The sequence below is a fragment of the Mustela putorius genome, unplaced genomic scaffold (assembly GCF_011764305.1).
Source record: "Mustela putorius furo isolate JIRA1106 unplaced genomic scaffold, ASM1176430v1.1 tig00003853_pilon_pilon_pilon, whole genome shotgun sequence".
Classification (NCBI taxonomy): domain Eukaryota; kingdom Metazoa; phylum Chordata; class Mammalia; order Carnivora; family Mustelidae; genus Mustela; species Mustela putorius.
The window spans coordinates 64,913,178-64,933,927 of NW_025422005.1; the positions used below are offsets into that span (position 1 = coordinate 64,913,178).

At 39.4% G+C, this 20,750-nt stretch overlaps 1 protein-coding gene across 1 annotated transcript in view; it reads left to right on the plus strand.

Annotated features, from left to right (window-relative positions):
- The window catches only part of GIPC2 (GIPC PDZ domain containing family member 2), an 84,583-nt gene that overhangs the window by 40,053 nt on the left and 23,780 nt on the right, over positions 1–20,750 (plus strand). The window contains exon 3 of the mRNA XM_004758138.3: positions 6,565–6,745. Within this exon, the coding sequence (XP_004758195.2) occupies positions 6,565–6,745 (181 nt within the window). The remainder of the gene's footprint in view (positions 1–6,564; positions 6,746–20,750) is intronic.

Consider the following 20,750-nt stretch of genomic DNA (forward strand, 5'->3'; position numbering starts at 1 on the left):
CCTACAACCCATAAAGACTGATAAAGAAATAAATCTGAACAGATGGATTTAATCTCCTTTATAGTAGTGAAAAAATTCCCAACAACAAAAGTTTAGGACTGGATGCCTTCACTGGCAAATTCTACCAAATATTCAGAGAGAAGAATTAATACCAATTCTTCTCAAATTCTTCTAAAAATTAGAAGAGTGAACTCTTCCAAACTCATTTTATTAAGCCAGCATCACCTTGCTACCAAAACCAGAAAAGAATGATACAAGAAGAGCCAGTATTTGTAATAACATATAAGCAAAAATCCTCAACAACACATTAGCAATCATATTCAGCAATACATTAAAAGGATCCTACCTCATGACCAAATGGGGTTTATTCCAGGGATGGTTCACCATCTACAAATCAATGTGGATACCACATTAACAAAGTGAAGGATAAAAATTATCTCAGTAGATGAGAAAAAATATTTGACAGAATTCAACATCTGTTTATGGTGAAAACTCAGCAAAGTGCATATAGAGGAAACATACCTCAATGTGATAAGGGTCCTATAGGACAAGCCAACAGCTAACATCGCACTTAGAGGAAAAGCTTTGAGCTTTTCACCACTAAGAATAGGAGCAAGGCAAGGATGCCCACTCTTGCCAATTCTATTCAACACAGTATTGGAAGTTCTAGTCAGAGCATTTAGGCAAGGAAAAGATATAAAATGTGTCCCTCTTGGAGAGGAAGAAGTAAAATGGTCACTGTTTGGAGATGGTATATACATAAAACTCAAGATTGTATCCAGAAAACTGTTAGAACTAATACATTCAGTAAAGTTGCAGGATATAAAATTGGTATGCTAAAATGTTACATTTCTATATGCTAATAATGAACTATCAGAAAAATTAAAAAATAATTCCATTTATAGTTGCATCAAAAAGAATAAAGTACCAAGGAATAAATTTAACCAAGGAAGATAATAGCATATTGAAAACTACAAGATGTCAGTGTAAGAAATTGAAGACAAATAAATGAAAAGCTATTCCATGCTCATGGATTGGAAGAATTAATATTGTTAAAATGTCTGTACTACCCAAAGTAATATTACAGAGTCAGTGCCATCCCTATCAAAATTCCAATGACACTTTTTATGCAAATAGAACAAGTAGTCCTAAAACTTATGTGGAACCAACCATAGAAGACCCTGAGTAGCCAAGCAAGGTTTAGAAAGAAGAACAAAGCTGGAGGCAGCACACTCCCTGATTTCAAGGTATATTACAAAGCTATGGTAATTAAAACAGTGTGGTATTGGCATAAAAACAAACCTTGATCAATGGGGCAGAATAGAAAGCCCAGAAATAAACTCTTGCATATATGGCCAATTTATAACAGAGGAGCTAAGAGTATACAATGGAGGAGGGGACATTCTATTTTGTTTATTTATTTACTCTAGGATACTCTTTAATAAATGGTGTGGGAAATATGAGATTGCCAATAATGGGAAAATTGGACAGCCATGCAACAGAATGAAACTGGATCATTATCTCACATGATATACAAAAATTAATCCAGAATGGATTAAAGAATTGACTTAAAACCTGAAACCACAAAATAGAAGAAAACATAGGCAGTAAGCTCTCTGACATAGGTTTTGGTGATGATTTTTGAATCTGAAAACAGAAGCAACAGAAGGAAAAATAAAAAGTGGGACTATCTAACTAAAATATAGTTGGATTTAAAAAAATGGGCAGAAGATCTGAATATACATTTGTCCAAAGAAGATCTACAGGTACATGAAAAGATGTTTTAGGGCATTAATCATCAGGGAAATGCAAATCAAAACCACAGTGAGATACCACCTTGCACCTGTTAGAATGGCTATTCTCAAAAGGGCTAGAAATAACAAATGTTGGTGAGGATGTGGAGAAAAGGGAACCCTTGTGCACTGTTGGTAGGAATGTAAATTGGTACAACCACTATGGAAAACAATATGGTGTTTTCTCAAAAAAATTAAAACTGGATCTACCATACAATTGAACAGTTCCATTTCTCAATATTTTAGGAGGAAAATGAAAATGCTAATTCAGAAAGCTAAATGAACAGGAGTGCTTTGGTGGCTCAGTTGGTTAAGATCTAACTCTTGATTTTGGCTCAGGTCATGATCTCAGTGTGGTGGGATCAAGTCCTGCATCTGGCTCTGTGCTTCATCTGCTTGTCCCTCTGTCTCTGCTCCTCCCTCTGCACACTTTCTCTCTCTAAAATAAATAAAATCATAAAGACAAATGTACCATGCATTTGTGTATGGTGTTCACTGCAGTATTACTTATAGTAGTCAGGATGTGAAAGCAACCTACATGCCTATCCACTGATGAATGGATAAAGATGTGTGTGTGTGTACACACACACACAAACACACACACACACACAATGGAGTATTAGCTGAATAAGAGAATGAAATCCTCCCATTTGTGGCAATATGGATGGATTTCAAGGGCATTATCCTAAGTGAAATGTTGGAGAAACACCTATACTGTATGATCTATCTTCTATGTAGAATCTGTGTTTTTTTTTTAATTGAATTAAAAGACAGTAATGCATGGTTCTCACAGATAAAACTTTACAGATGAAAAGACAACAGACTTAAACATTTGTGATTTTAGATTTTGCAAGACTCAATTTCCCAGAATCAGAGTATATAAATAACCAGAAGATTCAGAGTATACTTTTTAACAAAACCAGAAATTCCTAGAGTGGTTTAAGATGAGTTGGCAAACATTTATATAAAGGGACAGATGGTAACTATTTTAGACCTTGTTATAATTCAGGGTTATGTAGTCTTTTGGTACCACCTCTGTTTGAATCCCAATTCTGTCGTTTGTTGTGTTCTTTTGATCAGGCCATGTAATCACTGTACCTTGATATTCTCCTCTGTTAATGGAATGAGGCTTGCTTTGAAGGCTAAATGAACGAGCTATTTGCAGTTATGAATGTTTATTAGAACATCGTTTGAGGACAGTGTTGGGAGGATCAGCAGCACAGATCTCAGGGCTGCTGACCATGGCAGTAAAGCATGCAGATCAGACAACCTTGAATCTGATACCTAGGCTGTGCGGAGGGTGGGATGATACCCTTGAGTTCTGCTGCTGTCTGTGATGAACAGACATTTCTGTAAGTGTATGCAATGAAATAATGGAAAATACTATCATAATGGTCTGACATGATTGGGAACCTCTGAGTTTAAGAAGCTTGTGACTCCCATCTTTTAAAAAATATTTGTCTTCTCTGCATTTTGCAATATCAAGCTCTTAAGCTAGATGAGACAAAGTTCTAAGTGTCATAGAGAATTATACTCAGTGACTCAGTAAATATAAGCGTAGAACTAACACCTTTATTTTCCAGTTCTTTGTGTTTGAGTAGCACTTTTAGCAATGTTATTCTCTTTCATGTTAAGATTTTCAAAGCATAGGGTTTACTTATTTATGTAAGAGAGAGTGTATGCATGGGAGAGAGAGAATCTGAAGCAGACACTGCACTGAGCTCAGAGCCTAAGGTGGGGCTTGATCCCACAACCCTGGAAGCATGACCTGAGCCGAAATCAAGAGTCAGATGTTTAATCAGCTGAGCCACACAGGCATCCCTTTGCTTCTGGATTTTATTTCCCTCATGATGTTCTTCAAGTTTCTTACAGCATTTTCCCCATCTCTTTATCCCAGATCCTCATCTGCTACCTCTGATGATTACCCATGCTTTGATGTTTTTCTTGCCCACCTGGGTTCTTACCCAGCTACTTGCTCTGACTTCTGACTTCTGGTGACGGCCTTTCCTCCTTCGGTCTTGACAGTCTTCTAGTCACCTCTGTGGCTCCTCACAGGTCCAGCACAGCCTAGATTTTTGTTACTCTGACCTTTAATTTACTGGTAAGATTTATATGTGTCTGTAAAGTTTTACATTTTAAAAAAAGTTTTATTTATTTAATCTCTGCATTCCACATGGGGGCTCGAACTCATAACTCTGAGATTAAGCATTTCATGCTTTTCTGACTGAGCCAGCCATGTGCCCTGTAAAGTCTTTCATTTAATTAATTTCATATACTGCTTACTTTTAATAAAATTGTGACAAGTCTTAAAAATAAGAGGTGGAACACTGAAATTTATATGGTGTTGTTGATCAAAGGAAAAAAAACAAGTTGGGAAGTCATTAAGAGAAATTAGAATAAAAATCAAGGAAGTGAGAGTTATATATAGATTTTCACATTCTCGAATGGATTTTTTTTTTTTTAAAGATTTTATTTATTTATTTGACAGACAGAGATCACAAGTAGGAACAGAGACAGGCAAAGAGAGAGAGAGAGATAGATAGAGAAGAGAAAGCAGGCTCCCTGGTGAGCAGAGAGCCCAATGCAGGGGTTGATCCCAGGGGCTTGATCCCAGGACCCTGGGATCATGACCTGAGCCAAAGGCAGAAGCTTTAACCCACTGAGCCACCCAGGCACCCCGAATGGCTTGTTTTTTAAAAAGATTTATTTTGTTAATTTGAGAGAGAGAGAGAGAGAGTGAACATGAGAGAGAGAGCATGAGAGGGGAGAAGGTCAGAGGGAGAATCAGACTCCCCATGGAGCTGGGAGGCTGATGTAGGACTTGATCCCCGGACTCTGGGATCATGACCTCAGCTGAAGGCAGTTGCTTAACCAACCCAGCCACCCAGATGCCCACATTCTAGAATGGCTTAAGAATGGGTAGATGTGGCGCGCTTGGGTGGCTCAGTGGGTTAAGCTTCTGCCTTTGACTCAGGTCATGATCTCTGGGTCCTGGGACCGAGCCCCTTGTTGGGCTCTCTGCTCGGTGGGGAGCCTGCTTCCCCCTCTCTCTCTGCCTGCCTCTCTGCCTACTTGTGATCTATCTCTGTCAAATAAATAAATAAATAAAATCTTAAAAAAAAAAAAAGAGAGATCTTAAGAGATCTTTAAGAGATCTTAAAATCTTTAAGAAATCTTAAAAAACAAAGATGATAGGCTATTTAATAGTCTTTTTGTTTGGTTTTTTAGACTCTAGTTTTCTTTGAAATCTTGCTTATTTTTCTGTAACCCTTTAGAAAACCCAGTTGCACTTGGTTGTATGTTGTAGTAACTCTTAATTCTGTTATAATGGTAATATCAAATCCTAATAAAACAGTATCAGATTATGAAATTTTTCATTTTTTTATATTTCACTTTTGTAATGATAATGAGCTCTGAATTGACATTATTTCACTTGCATAAAGCATATTAATAGTTACTATTTTAATGAAAATAGGAATGTTCTTAAAATTTGGGGGTAAAATGAAACTGAGTTTTGGTATATAGCAATAAAACTTAAAACTTAAAGTCCAACCTTCCTAGAAGAGTCTTTTACAGTTTTCTTTATTCCGTTGATATTATGGAGATGCTAGGGTACGTGAGATCAGTTTTCCTCTTAACTCTTAGATGCAGTGGTTACCCTACTGATTCAGAAGATGTTATTCTCCCACCTGGGGAATGGCACAGGCTTTTGTTATACATCTAGTAGCCTCTCATATTTCTATCCTGTCTGCCCACATGAAAGATTTGACTCCTGAGGCAGACTGTGGCTTTTCTTTTGCCCTGTTCCTCACAACTGTGGAAGAAGTGAACTGTGCAGGGCTGTTACCTGTGCAGTTTTTTCTGGGCCTCTTATCCCTAGAATTGTTCCATAAAATCTTAGTACTATCTTAGGGAGTGTTAGGTCTCCTTTTGATACTCTGCACTATAGATTTATTGTATAGAAGTAAAATAGATTTAAGAAAGACCAATTTAAAGTTTTCCTATGAGTCCTAAGTTCTCCTTATCTAAAATGTATAAATGAAAAATGATAGTATAAAATCACTCTTACTGGCTTCCTAAATGGTAACCACATCTGTGTCTTATTAGTTATCAATGTTATTAGCTGAGGTTGTACCAGTTCTTGAATCACTACATTTGTTACTAAGGTTTAAAAAATGTAGCCAGTAAGCAAACAAACAAACACCTTAAGGTCTATTCTCATGTATTGGGTTTCATTTTGAAATGATTCAACAACCATTTTTGGAGGGATTTTTCTGTGTAGTACTATGTTAGACACAGAGCATATAATGGTGAATAACACCATCTCTGTCTCCAAGGATATTACAGTTTGGTAATGGAGATTGAGAAGTGAATGAACAATTGCTCTATAGTATGCTGAACTGGCAAATTACTTGATCTTCCCAAGCTTCAATTTTTCTGATCTATGACACGAGTCTCTCATAAAGGTTGTTAAAATTAAATGAGATGGCAGCTTAGAGCTCAGAATATGTAGCAAGACCCACGTTAGAGCATGAGAGTGACATCGTGACCATTCTTGGGGGTGTCCCCCCCAAGGGATGTCAGAAATTTCTCGGAAAAGTTGTTGATCACTGATGGAGCATAATTCTGAATGAGGTAAGATGGTTGTCCTTTATTGTTTGGTCTTTCATCTTTAACTGAGCATTAAGCTGTGTTGTTAATATGTCAACATATATAAGTAATGTTATGCAGTTCCATTTTGTGTTATGTGTTATCCTTAATTTTCTTTCAGAGAATTAAAGATGGTAGCCTAATTGACGCAGTTAAAACCATCTGTGTGGGGGATCATATTGAATCCATAAATGGAGAAAATATCACTGGGTGGCGTCATTATGATGTTGCAAAAAAATTAAAGGAATTAAAAAAAGGTGAATCCTTTACCTTGAAGTTAATAGAGCCTAAGAAGGCATTTGGTAAGTTGGGTGTGGGTGTGTATTAGTATAAAGTGTTCCCTTCCGTGCCTTGTCTTTCTTTCTTTCTTTTTTTTTTTTTTAAAGATTTTATTTATTTATTTGACAGAGAGAGATCACAAGTAGGCAGAGAGGCAGGCAGAGAGAGAGAGAGGAGGAAGCAGGCTCCCTGCTGAGCAGAGAGCCCGATGCAGGACTCAATCCCAGGACCCTGAGATCATTACCTGAGCTGAAGGCAGCGGCTTAACCCACTGAGCCACCCAGGTGCCCCCGTGCCTTGTCTTTCTAAAGGTAGTAAGTTCTGAAGTGTGATGCCATGTGATACAGCGTGTCCATTGAGACTGTAGAGAATAGCAGCACTACTGACAAGGGGAACAACAATTCAAGGAGAAAAAAGTTGTGTAAAAGGACAATTTCTGAAAGACCTTTGGAGTTACAAAGTCTCACGTCCAGTGACTTTGTGGCTGTTCCAAACACCAAGAGGAGCACATTGTATTACATTTATCTTACTGAGCAATAAAATTCTTGATTGAGCTCTCTAAGCCATAATAACTGTTGGTTCATGGACCTCAACAGCAAAAACTTCAGTTACACACAGAATTGGTATTTAAAATAGTTATCTAGTCTATTTTAAAGGCTTCCTTCAATACTTTTCCTCCGTTGGCATTTTGGATTTGGCAGCATCGGATGGTATGAAATTGCTTCCACTTTGGTGACATCTGTACTCGCTTGGTTTTAGCCACGGCAGCTGTGTCCCAACTGTTCAAACCCCAAGGGGCATCTCATCTACAGGAAAATGTGCCAGCTTCTCTCTCACTACCCAGCACTATTTTAATAAGCCAAATGACGGCCTAGTGTTCATCAGTGTTGAAATATCTTCAGCAGAATCCTTCTAGGCTGCCCTTACTCATCCATGACCCCACCCAACTTATGTTCTTTCCTTTGCTCACAGTACATAAATATTCCTTATAGTTTGTCTCTAATGAATGTTTTTTCAGGGCAGGTAATAAAAATGATGGGGGAAAACAATGGATCTGGGCAATTACATTTTTCCCTCCCTTAGCAAGTAAGGGACAGATACTAACCATATGGAAATGTAAATTCGTCTCTGCTTCCAAGGGTTTCTGTGCCATTTAATAGAAATACAGTGTAGATTATATGACTTGGGGGAGAAAGAGTTCCATAGAAGGTGTAAGAAAAGAATGCTTTGCACTGAGCTATGTATAGATTTGTTGAATCCCTGTATTGCATGCCTGAAGCTAATAGAACACTGTATGTTAACTATACTGGATTATACTGGAATTAAAATAAGAAAGCAACCCCAAAAAGAAAACACGGGGTGGCAGGGGATCGGGGGAGGGAGAATGCCTTATGCCAGTGCTGTTCCTGGAGGGGATCAATCTAGGAGACAGGACTACAGAAACTGTGATTCTGCATGGAGTACAGCCCAGCTTCTGAGCTCGCTTGTCACAGAAGGTGGGCAGCACTCAGGTTTCTGTCTATGCTCCTTTTGAGTGGTTGTTTTGCTAACCAACTTCCTGATTATTGTATAAACTGATAGGATGTAAGCAGTTTGAGCTATTTTTATTTGATTTAGACTCTTTGTAAATCAGTCATTCTCAATACAACTCAAGGAGTATAATTTTTTTCCACCTTTATTTCTACCACTTAGTCTATTTTTCAAAGCTAATCTTTTTCTATTTTTTTCTTAATCTCTGCATCTAAATCTTGTGGTCCCTGTATCTTGATAGAAAGTTGCTGGTATACTTTAACTTGGATGCTTTGTTGATATTAGTCTTGGATGTTACAGAGATAATTGTATTTGGCTATTATTGCTCCATGATTAGATTTTTTTCCTTCAGTACCTGAGACACGTGTAGATGGTTGGGATGCTGCTCTGCCTTATGTGCCTGACTACTATTGAACCTGCTCTCTGTTGCCCCATAGGAATTCCATACATTTGAGAAGGACACTGGGTAGGATTTTCCTAGTGGGGGTATATTATTTTAGCATCCCAAATCCTGGTGGTGCTGTGGGTTAGGATATGTGCAAATTGATTTTGGAGCAATGATAGGTTTTTATTTTCTGAAGTTCCTCTGATAGCTTAACTCAGCCCAACTTAAATCTGCTGGGCCATATGCATTTTCCAGTCTGGGTTGGAACTTGACTTTGGGCCATAGCTTGGGGATTTCCCTCTTAGAAGTAGGCCTTGCTGCTCTGCCCATACTTCTGCCTCAGTTTTGATGATTTTTGCCTTGGGATAAAGGCAATGCTAGTTTGTTTTTCATCCTTTGACTTCATCCCAGTGCTTCATGCTTTTCTTGGAAGGGAGTATACATTAAAGGTACTCGAGGGATTTAGCTTCCCCCAGTTCTCTTGGTTCTAATCTTATTTTTTTCTGTTTCCTTCCTTCCTGTGTTTTCTAGCATTGTCATGAATGAACTGATTCAAATTCCTAGTCCTTCATGATTATCTGTCTCTCATTGCCTTGGATTCCTAGAGGAGAAAAGGACCAATGTAGGTGAGGCCGAATGTTCTAGTCTCTGTGATCAGACAGGCCATCTAGGCTGAAGTGAAGTCATTTCTAGGATTTTACCAAAAGCTGTTGAAATAGCCATACACTGTAGTAGTTTGTCATTTCCTTACCAACTTCCCTAAAGATTTCACCTGGGGAGTCATGTGGACTGTGTCCTAAAATGCAAGTAGTAGTTTGGTTGGTTGCTTTGGAATGGTATAACAAGGATGATGAACACAACTTTCAGCCGTGGAAAGGGAAATCTTTACAGCCTGCTCCTATTTGCATATTTTTGGTCCACCACCAGTCACATTCCACTTCCAGGAGCCATTATGTGAGCTAAGATTCTTTGAGAGGTATAGAATAAATGCTTCCCAGGTTAATGAAAGGGCATTTTTTTTGGGTAGACTATCAAGTAGGTCTCAGAAACAAAGACTGTGTCAGTCATGCCTTGGGAAGGTCAGGAATAAAGGCTATTTCAGGCATGTATGAACCAGGCACCTTTCATGGCCCTGGCCTGATTTACTCCTTCCCGTTATTTCCTTTCTTTATACCACTTCACTTAGGATTCAAATTCCTGGGAGAGCAGGGGAAACTGATTAGGTCATGTCCCATCTTGATAATGGGGAGGCAGGCATGGTTAATAGGGCCACCAAAATCATGCAGAACAGTGAGGGAGAAGTTTCCTTTTGGGTAGGAAAAAAGTAGCAGATGTCTTTTTTTTTGACATTTCTCCTAAGTTAATATACCTTGTTTAGTTGGTTTTCTCTTGACTTTGAGTCTGGCTGTATGCATGCATGATACTGTCAGTCTGGATATATCAGAATGGATCTGGAGGGAGGCAGGGTATTGTCAGCTGGCTTTGGGTGTCTGGTCTTACAGATTTTTTTTTCCCTGTTTGTGTTGGGTGCTGCGTAAATGGCATTTTGGCAATGGACTCTCTGGAGGTACTGATAGCATTAAGTTTTTAAAAGATTTTATGTAATCTCTACACCCAACATGGGACTTGAACTTACAACTCTGAGATCAAGAGTTACATGTTCTACTGACAGAGCCAGCCAGGCTGTATCAGGCTTTCTTTAAGGCAGAGTAAAAGCCACATTTTTCTTGGTGCTGGCCACCAGATTTGGAAAGGACAACAATCCAGATTGGGTCAATACTCCTGGGATGGTCTTTCATTTATATCTCCCTCAAGAAGATTCTTGAGAATCTTCTGTGTTCCATGTGCTCCATTAGGCCCAGTGGATACTAAAAAAGAAGACTAAACCATAGCTACTGCCTTTTGAGGAGCTCACAGTTTAGCAGAAGGCTGTTATTGACTGAATTGTGCCCTCCTAAAATTCATGTGTTGAAGTCCTAATCTCCACTACCTCAGAATGTGACTGTATTTGGAGATAAGTTCTTTAAGGAGGCATGAAGTTAAAATGAGATCATTAGGGTGGGCCCTGATCCAATGAGACTGATCTAAGAGGAGAAAATTTGGATACACATACACATAGCAGGAGAATGCCATGTGACCATGTAGACCTCTATAGACCAAGGAGAGAGGTCTTAGAAGAAAGCAACCCTGGGGGATGACTGGATCTCTAGAACAGAGGAAATAGATTTCTTTTGTTTAAGTCATGTGGTCCTTTGTGGCAGCCCTAGGAAACTAACATAGAGGCCATCAGGCTTAAAGAAAAATCACAGTGTAAATTCTTTGACTGTGGCAGTATGAGTTCCCTAATAACCTAGAAGGTATAGATGGAATGTTTTAGCTGTCCTTGGCCTTGGGTATATGGCAGGAACATACTGATGTTTTCATTGAATAAATATTTGAGGAGTTAGTACATGCTAGTCTTAGAGTATTCGTTTTTTGGAGTAATAAGAGTTTCTTGAACATCTACTGTATTCCATCACCATACTACCTGCCTGGTATATCACATGAATAAGAACTAGTCCCTGCCTTCAAGAAGCTCCTATCTAGTGGGAGGAGATGAATATGAAAAGAAATTCAGGGTCACCTGGGTGGCTCAGTGGGTTAAAGCCTCTACCTTCGGCTCGGGTCATGATCCCAGGGTCCTGGGATTGAGCTGCACATTGGGCTCTCTGCTCAGCAGGGAGTCTGCTTCCTCCTCTCTCTCTCTGCCTGCCTCTCTGCCTGCTTGTGGTCTCTGTCAAATAAATAAATCTTAAAAAAAAATTCAATAAAGAGAATTAGTGGTGCTAACATGTACTAGAGGCATAAACGTTGGCCACATCAAGTCAACCTAAGGAGTTGAGGAAAAGCTTTCAGGAGAAAAGATTTGAGCTGGATCTTAAGAGGTGTGGTCAGTGAACAAATTAGGGAAGATGGTCCCAGGGCGAGGGAGTAGGAATAGAATAAGCAAAGGTGTAGAGGTGTATAGCAGTATCCTGTATTTGGGAATACCACGTATGTCTGTATGATTGGAATAGAGGTTCTAGGTGATTGTGTGGCAAGAGATGAAGCTCAAGGTCAGTAGAGACCAAATAATCAAGAGCCTTATATGTGACGATAAAGAGTGGGCAATGAAGGGGTTTAAGCCGGTGGATGATACTTGGCTTTTAGAGAGAGAGTTTGGAGACTATGTCACATGTGATGTTTATAAGCTCAGGTGGCCAAGGAAATCCTTGAAGATTCTATTGTGTAGGTTGAGGAGAGAGAAGATGAAATCCTAAATGAAGGCAGTAGCGTAGGTTTAGACGTGAGAAACAGATTGGAGGAATAGACAGTGGTGTGCTGGAGCCATTTGTATACATCTTTTCCAAACTCCATGTTCAGTGACCTCATGTTAGGGGCTTGAAATTGGCTGTGGTGGCTTGTTTATATCACAGACACAGAGAGTACAGCAAATTTGATTTTTAATTTTTTTCCTGGAGAGCTGATGGTTACACATTTATTTGCATACCACTGAATATTAAGAAGGTAGAGTTGGAAGTTTGGAATATTAAGAAGGTGGAGTTGTAAATTCATTGAATGTAGAAGTAAAATAGATTTCAAATGATGACCCACAGATTTGTGGCTTGGGTGAGGAATGGAATGGAGTGCTTTTCTTTAAGATGAGGAAAACTGGAAGAGAAATAGGTTTGGGTGAAGACTTAGAAAAGAGACACTGTACTTACAATATAATTTTAGGTCTGCTGAGTTTGACATCTGTGAGAGAATTTAGTTGGAAATGTGTAAGAGGTAGACAAGTGTCAGAGAACTAGAGCCTAGGGAATGGGATTTATGAGTAATTTGAAGCTGTGGAAATCTGATCACTCAGAATAGTAAGAAAAAGACCAAGCCTGGAGTTGTGGAGGAAGCCCACCATTAAGGAGAAGAAAGAGGAGGAGCCTGCATAGTGAGGAACGGCCAGACACAGAAGAGACAGCCTCTGGATGGCCTTTTCCCAAGCACTCAAGGACCTATTACTTGTCCCAAGAGCAGGTGCTTCAATTCACTACAGGTTTCCTAAGTTGGTGACAGGCTCTGAGGGAGAAATAAAGGCTGCTTTAAGACACACCCTCAGATTGTCCTGTGTTGATCAGAGTTTATATCACTGTTTTTCATCTAGTGGATCTCAATCTTTGTGTTTAAAACAGGGAGTAGAATTGAAAACTTCATAGTGCTTTGTGCATAGTAAGGGTAGGTTACAGTGTACATAAAAGTTACATGTGTTTTTGTATATTTGTGTTCCATATATATGTGTGTGCATCTGTATAATTGTGTTATGATATAATGTATATATTTCCCATCGTGAGTCATAGCAAAAAATAAAATTTGGAAGCCACTGGTTTAAATGATTCCTTTGTTAAAAATTTGGGAAATCTTTCCCATACCTAACATGGTTTCTCCTGGTCAGCTGCTTTCTGATCCAAATTCTCCCCCTTCTAGCCATGAGTTGATGGCAGCCTTCCCAGTCCTTATCAAGTATCGGGTGGAATGTCTCTGGTGGTATTTTTTTTAGGGCATGGCTCACTTCCTTTCCCTTTTGCCAATGAAAAGGAACATGTCTCCACAATGAGCTCAACCTTGCAGGGTTTGCCCTGTAAACCTACACTTTCCCAAGGCCATGAAAACCCACCCTTCTTAACTTAAACTCTAGGACCAGACTAGTTCAACTGGTTTGTTTCCTGTGAGGACTTTTAATTGCAGAAAAATAACTATTAAATCTATGAAACTTAGGCTGTTTTACTTGGATGAGTCTGTATTTATCCTGGAGAAGTTCTTTTGTTTGTAAGTGTTGCCCTTTATGGAAAGATGTTTATAGGAGGAGACCCAAAATATTTTTGTAAATTGTTTCCAAAATCCAAGGGAGTTGAAAGAAAAAGTTTACCTCCTAAAATGTTGGTAGTCTTTATTTTGGGGTTAGATTTTGTAATAGAACTCTGGACTATGTCTTCTTTTAGAGGATTCATTTCTGTGCTATGCGTCTATTGGAATAGGATGTTCAGTATGTGAAGTACGTCTGAGTCCTTTGAGTCATTCACAGCTGGAAAACTCGGACCTCATCTTCGTGATTCAGCTCACTGATATACTTGTTTTCAAAGATGAAATCTATTTTATATCAAGAGAGAAACTTTGGCTTCTAAGTTTTAGATGACTTTTTAGATAGAAAGTATTAAATATTTGAAAAGTCTATTTTTCATGCTATTTCTAGTGAGAAAGTTTCAACCAACAAATATGTTTTGTGCCTTTTCATGTATACTGAATTCTACAAAATATACTGGGGAATATGATAAAAGTTACTAAAGAAGAAGAAAGGAAAAGTAGTTAAGTGTATAGACTCTGTCCTATATGGGTTGTGTGATAATGTGGCATTGGATGAATTACTTAAACTTTCTGTGGCTTGGTTTCTTCATACCAAAAGAGAAAATGGTAATAGTATTTATCACATTGAGGATTAAATGATTAAACACACACAAAAAATCATAGATTAATTTGTGACACAGGGTACTGTTCAATAAAAGTGTTATTACTCTTATTATGAAGGTGTAGCCTTTCTTGAAGTTGTTCATGAAGAGCAGTGCAGGTGAGTTGGTTAGCAAGTATTTGTTGGGAAATCTGGCACGGTTCCAGATCACATCTCCTATCAAATATGTCCTAATAGTAGCTACCCGCCATTCTGTCTTCTAAGTACTTTCTAAGTAGAAATTCATGTAATCCTTTCATGGACTGAGACTTTGGGCTGTTAAATACTTTGCTGAGGTCACCCAGTGGTGGACAGGAAGTACAAGTATGGTACTTCATTCCTGTTTGTTCCTGAGGCTTGTAGTCTTTTTTTCTTTTTTTTTTTGAAGATTTTTATTTATTTATTTGACAGGCAGACATCACAAGTAGGCGGGGGGAGAGAGAGAGAGAGGTGGAAGTAGGCTCCTCACTGAGTAGAGAGCCCGATGTGGGGCTCGATCCCAGGACCGTGAGACCATGACCCGAGCTGAAGGCAGAGGCTTAACCCACAGAGCCACCCAGGCGCCTCATGACGCATGTATTCTTAACAGCATATGGCACTGACTCTCTAGAATACGATGTGAGCTAGGACATGTACTGTCTGTATGACTTAAACAAAGTGTGCTTCAGCTGAGAGCAGAGCTGACTTCTCCATGACTGGGAAGTGTTCTAAAGCTTAGAGAGTGCTGGGGGCTGGAAGAAATGGTAAGATTGGGACGATACTTTCCCAAAGAGAAAGCCATGGTTTTCAGTAGGTCTCAACAGTACCAGGAGACAGTGTCCTATTTCCATGGAACTCCCCACGAGAGGTGACAGGACAGTCTTAAGAACTGTGCACAGGGGTGCCTGGGTAGCCAGTGGGTTAAAGCCTCTGCTTTCGGCTTAGGTCATGGTCTCAGGGTCCTGGGATCGAGCCCTGCATTGGGCTCTCTGCTCAGCAGGGAGCCTGCTTCCCTTCTCAAATAAATAAAATCTTAAAAACAAAACAAAACTGTGCACAGCCTTGCAATCTGAGGTGAAGGACACCTGTGTCCTGGGCTTGGGTTGCAAGTGGACCCATTGAATTGGACATAGAGTTTCAGAGTAGGGTTTGCATTGGATTGAGCATATTAGCCCTCTTGTTCCTCAGAGAGGAAGATAGATTTACATAACAAAAAGCCAGTTTCTCACCAAGCCTTGAGTGGGGGACTCAAAGTTTGGTTCAATCTGACATTTCTTATACCCAGAATTGTGGAGTAAAATTTTAAATCCATTTTTTTCCAGAAATTTAAATTGGTGTTCAGAGGAGGGAAAGATAGGAGTAGGCTGGACTCATTGAGAAAGATTCCTAGAGAAGATTGCATTTGAACTTGACCTTGGTAGATAAAGAAAAGTATAGACAAGGAGGGTTTTCTGGGGGAAGCGTTCAGGACAGTGAAGAGGTTGTAGGAATTGGAGCAAATCAGGTTGCAAAAGCAGTTTCTGGGTTCTTTTTCTTTAATTTTTAAATTTAAGTTCAATTTAACTAATATACACTGTAGTATTAGTTTCAGAGGTAGAATCTAGTGATTTATCAGTTGCATAGAACACACGGTGCTCATCACTTCAAGTGCCCTCCTGACACAGAGGGAGACAAATGATGGGAGACTTTTTTTTTTTTTAAGATTTTATTTATTTGACAGACAAGGAGAGAAAGAGAACATAAGCAGGGGGAGTGGGAGAGGAAGAATCAGGCTTCCCGCTGAGCAGGGAGCCCGATGTGGGACTTGATCCCAGGACCCTGGGCTCATGATCTGAGCTGAAGGCAGACACCTAAAGACTGAGCCACCCAGGCACCTTTTAGGCAGTAGGCTGAGGGTTGCTGGAAGGGAGGTGGGTGAGCGGATGGAGTGGTTGGGCTTTTTAAAGAAGAGCTCCAAAAACTAGGTGGGGAATCTGAGCTTGTTTTTGAGTCCAATAGGGAGTCATTTAGGTATTAGAACTGAAGAATGATACGATGAAGTAGATTTTTAGGGAATTAAGCCTAGAAAAACAATGTGACCATACTTTATAGAGGAGAAACTGTAGCAGGCTCCTGTATCAGTGCCTGAGTGAGGGATAAGGGCTGGGATTAGAGGCAGCAACAGGAGTTTGGAGGAGAGAAAAAAGCCCGAGTAATATTGCCAAGGCAGAAATGGCAGTTAGGGGGTGGACCTATGCTGCTTAAAGGAGAAGAGTGAAGAGAAGAGCGTGCTGAGAAGCAAACGTCACTCCCAAGATGTCCATCCTCGGAGCCCCTGTAATAAGAGTGATCAGAAATGTGGTGGTTTGGATGTGGAAATTGTTTGGGGGCAAGTCAGTGAGAGATGTTCAGCTTTTGATATTTTGCATTTTATCTGACAATGGCACTCTCTTTCATGTATTTTTTTTTTTTTTTGGCAAAGGTTTAAAGTCTTCACAATGATAAATTGGGGGGATAGAACATGCCATTTAATCATTTTTTTATGTTGTAGTTTGTTCTGTCCTTCTCTCCAGCTAGATGTGGTTTGGCATTTACCACAAAGTAACTATGGGAGAAGATAAATGAGGAGCTAAGTTCTGTTTTATTGGGGGTGTGGCAGATGTGTTAGATGAATACTGAGTGTAACTGATAAATGTGTTTTCAGCTGAATAAAGACTCAGGCTAAATATGTACTCTTTCCATTCTAGTTGTAAACTGTCATTAAAAGAAAATTTATTGGGGGCGCCTGGGTGGCTCAGTGGGTTAAAGCCTCTGCCTTCGGCTCGGGTCATGGTCCCAGGGTCCTGGGATCGGACCCCACATCGGGCTCTCCGCTCCTTGGGGAGCCTGCTTTCTCCTCTCTCTCTGCATGCCTCTCTGCCTACTTGTGATCTCTGTCTGTCAAATAAATAAATAAAATCTTTACAAAAAAAACCAAAAGTAAAAAATAAAGCAAATTAAAAAAAATAAAACTTATTAAATGCTGACATATTTAATTGAGAAAAGAAAAATTATAATCCACAATACTAAGAACTGTGTAATCTGTTATCCCAGACACTAACGCTAAACAGTGATTGGTTTCTTAGAACTATAATGTTTCAGGAGCATTTGGAGTTAACAACAACCATGAATAGAAGCCATAACTGTTTTCAACTGGTCTTTTTTCTTTTTTTTTTTTTAAGATTTTATTTATTTATTTGACAGGGGGATAGAGAGTACAAGTAGACAGAGTGGCATGCAGAAGGAGAGGGAGAGCAGACCGAGCAGGGAGCCCCATACAGGGCTCGATCCCAGGACTTTGGGATCATGACCTGAGCTGAAGGCAGCTGCTCAACAGACTGAGCCACCCAGCAGCCCCTGTTTTCAACTACTCTTAAACTTAGTAATAACAGTATAGGAGGAAGGGGGAAAAATGATGCTAAAATGTAAGTGGCTTCCTTAGTATGGCTGAATAATATGAATATAATGTAACTTATAAAATGAATATAATCTAACTTATTAGAAAAACAGCAATTATAGCAATAATACATATTCTGCCAGAGTATTTGTACAATGGGAGCTGTCATATAATTACAGGAAAATGGATCTAACAAATTGTGCTCAAAATTGTGGTAAGAGTATGTTTTCAGAAAAAGTTAGGCAGATTATCCCGTTTGTGTATGGAAAATGATTGATAAATGAAAAGGCAGATTATAAAAATAATGGATGGTAATATCCCATTTCTATAAAAATGATCTTTAAATATAGAAGAAAAATGAGTTGCAGTGTATGTATATTGAAATTTAATGGTTTAGGTGGTGAGTTTGACTTCTTTCTTTAGGATTCTTGTATTTTTTTGCATATTTAATATAAAATAAGCATACTAACTTTCATAACCAGAAAATAATTATTTAGAAAAAGAGGATAACATTTCTGTCTAGGAAGTAGGGAAACTGAATCATTCTACTTTAATGGTTTTATAATTTTTAATTATAGGATTCTCATTTTTTAAAAAGATTTTATTTGAGAGAGTGTGCACATGAAAGAGAGAGAGAGAGAGTGTGTGTGTGTGTGTGTGTGTGTGCGCGTGCGTATGCACACGCACTCACTCAGGGACAGGGACAAGGGGCTGAGGGAGAGGGAGAAGCAGGCTCCCCCTGAGCAGGGAGAGAGAACTGGAAGTGGGGCTCTATCCCAGGGCCCTGGGATCATGATCTGAAATGAAGGCAGGTGCTTAACCCACTAAGCCACCCAGGTGCCCTGATTATTCTCATTTTAAACAGTTTTCTTTAATATTATAAATGGTTCTATGTTAGAAATGTGGTAGAATATTCCATTGTATTATTTTAAATTGATATTTCTAAAAAAAAGTTTTATTTATTTATTTGGCAGAGAGAGAGAGATCACAAGTAGGCAGAGCAGAGAGAGAAGGGGAAAGCAGGCTCCCCCCTGAGCAGAGAGCCCGATGCGGGGCTCGATCCCAGAACCCTGAGATCATGACCTGAGCTGAAGGCAGAGGCTTAACCCACTGAGCCATGCAGGTGCCCCAAGTATGTTTTTATAACTACTTTTCATACCTTTTTTTGAAAGCTGGTAGAAAAATATGTAGTAAACCAGTAATAAAAGTAAATAATAACTCTTGATTTTTAAAAAATTCTTATGATAAAATCATACTGTGGAATAAAATAAATTTAAAAGGGTTAATGTCTTTTAGACAGCACTTAAGTTTTTTGCCCTCCTATTTTCCAATAGGAGGTTTGTAATTTCTTTTCTAACAAAGTCCCCTCTGGATTAAAGCTACAAACCTTCCCAGAGGTACACATTAATTTTTGCCTGTAATTTCAAAGAGTGTTAAAAACAAGGCTCAGTTTCTCTTAAATAACCTCCTAACTAAGGAACAAGATTTGGGTCACAGTTATTCCATTTCTCAAAAATGTCATGCACTGTTCAGTCTCCTCAAAGAAACAGTTAAGAGCAACTGTGTGTGTGTGTGTGTGTGTGTGTGTACATGTGTTTTGTGGGGTTGGTTCATGGGTTGCCAGCCCTTTTGATCCAGTGGACAACTGTTGCCTTGTGAAGTAGGTTACTTCATTCTTTTTATCTGCCCAGCACCCTACCAACTGAATTATTCTAAAGGAGTCTGAGAAATGTTGAGAGGAAGGATACATGGGAAAGAGGGACGTACGGTTAAAATTTTAGATTCTGGGACACAAGCTAGATTTTAGCCAGTTGTGCCAAGAAGTGTGCGTTTGTGCATGTGTGAGTTGGGGTTTGGAAATAGGGTAGGGAGCACTTAGGCTGTTTACAGACAGTTCCATCTGTGTGTGTCTAAGCATTGGAGGGCCTGTTTAGAAGTTGCTTTACTGCTTAGACAGAATTCTGCATTGTGAGATGGCTTTTAGCTGGAGACCGTGGAAAACCTTCCAAGCTGGTTTGTGCAGAAAAGAGAATCTTATAAATCAATTGTCCATGAGTGATGCTGACATTAGTAAAACTCTGTGGGGCCTGTATAATGTGATCGGAACTCAGTTTCCTGCTCTTTTTTTTTCTGCAGTGCTGCCTGAGGTATCTCTTTTATAATTCATGTATCATTTTTTTTTTCATGTATCATTTTAAGGTTAGTTTGACACTGTATCCCAAGGTGGTGGTCAGCAACTGTTGGGACTGTGTGCTTCCTTATTCATGTAGAATAAAAAAGGAGAGTGTGCTTGTCTCATAATTTCTAGCAGAACTCCTCAGGTTCATTCTGGCTTACCTGACTTTGGTCACATGCCCACCCCTGAAATAGTGACTTGTGAGGAAGGGAATCCATTGGGTTTTCCATCCCTGAAGCTGGGAGCAGTTAGCTTCCCCTGAACCACAGTGATCCTCAAATAACTGAAAGATACTGAGAAAATGACCAATGGGGTGGACGCTGGAGGGGCTCCATACGGAGTGCCCCTATGAGGGGTGGGTCTAACCTCAGCCACTTTGGAGAATCTGAGTGGAGCTGTGGGATGGGCATGTGCTGTTTACACCCTCCTGTAAACTGAAGGTAGGGGGAAGGATAGTTTTATGGAAAAGATTAAATAGAATAAAAAAGAGACCTCTGTATTTGAAGTGACCTTTTCCTGAACATTCTTAGAAAACCAGTGCAGGGCTTCCTGGGTGGCTCAGTGGGTTAAGCCTCTGCCTTCAGCTCAGGTCATGATCTCAGGGTCCTGGGATCGAGTCCCGCATCGGGCTCTCTGCTAGGCAGGGAGCCTGCTTCCTCCTCCCCCTCCTTCTCTCTCTCTCTCTCTCTCTACTTGTGATCTCTCTCTGTCAAATAAATAAAATTAAAAAAAAAAAAAAAAAAAAAAAAAGAAAACCAGTGCAAATACTTCCAATGCGGAGGGAGATCGGGAAGAGCAGATTTCTCCTCTCCAGACTGAAATGTATCAGCAGAAGCATTCTATAATACGAACAGGCCACTGGGCTGAGCACATTTTATACATTAGTCATGTGAATGTTTAAAACCATACCATATTTAGGTGTTTTTCTCATTTTCCGGATTAGGGCTTATTCAAGTTCACATAGTTTATAAACAGAAGTGGGTTTTAAACTCACATTTTCAGATTCTGAAGTCCATCTTGTTCCCTGA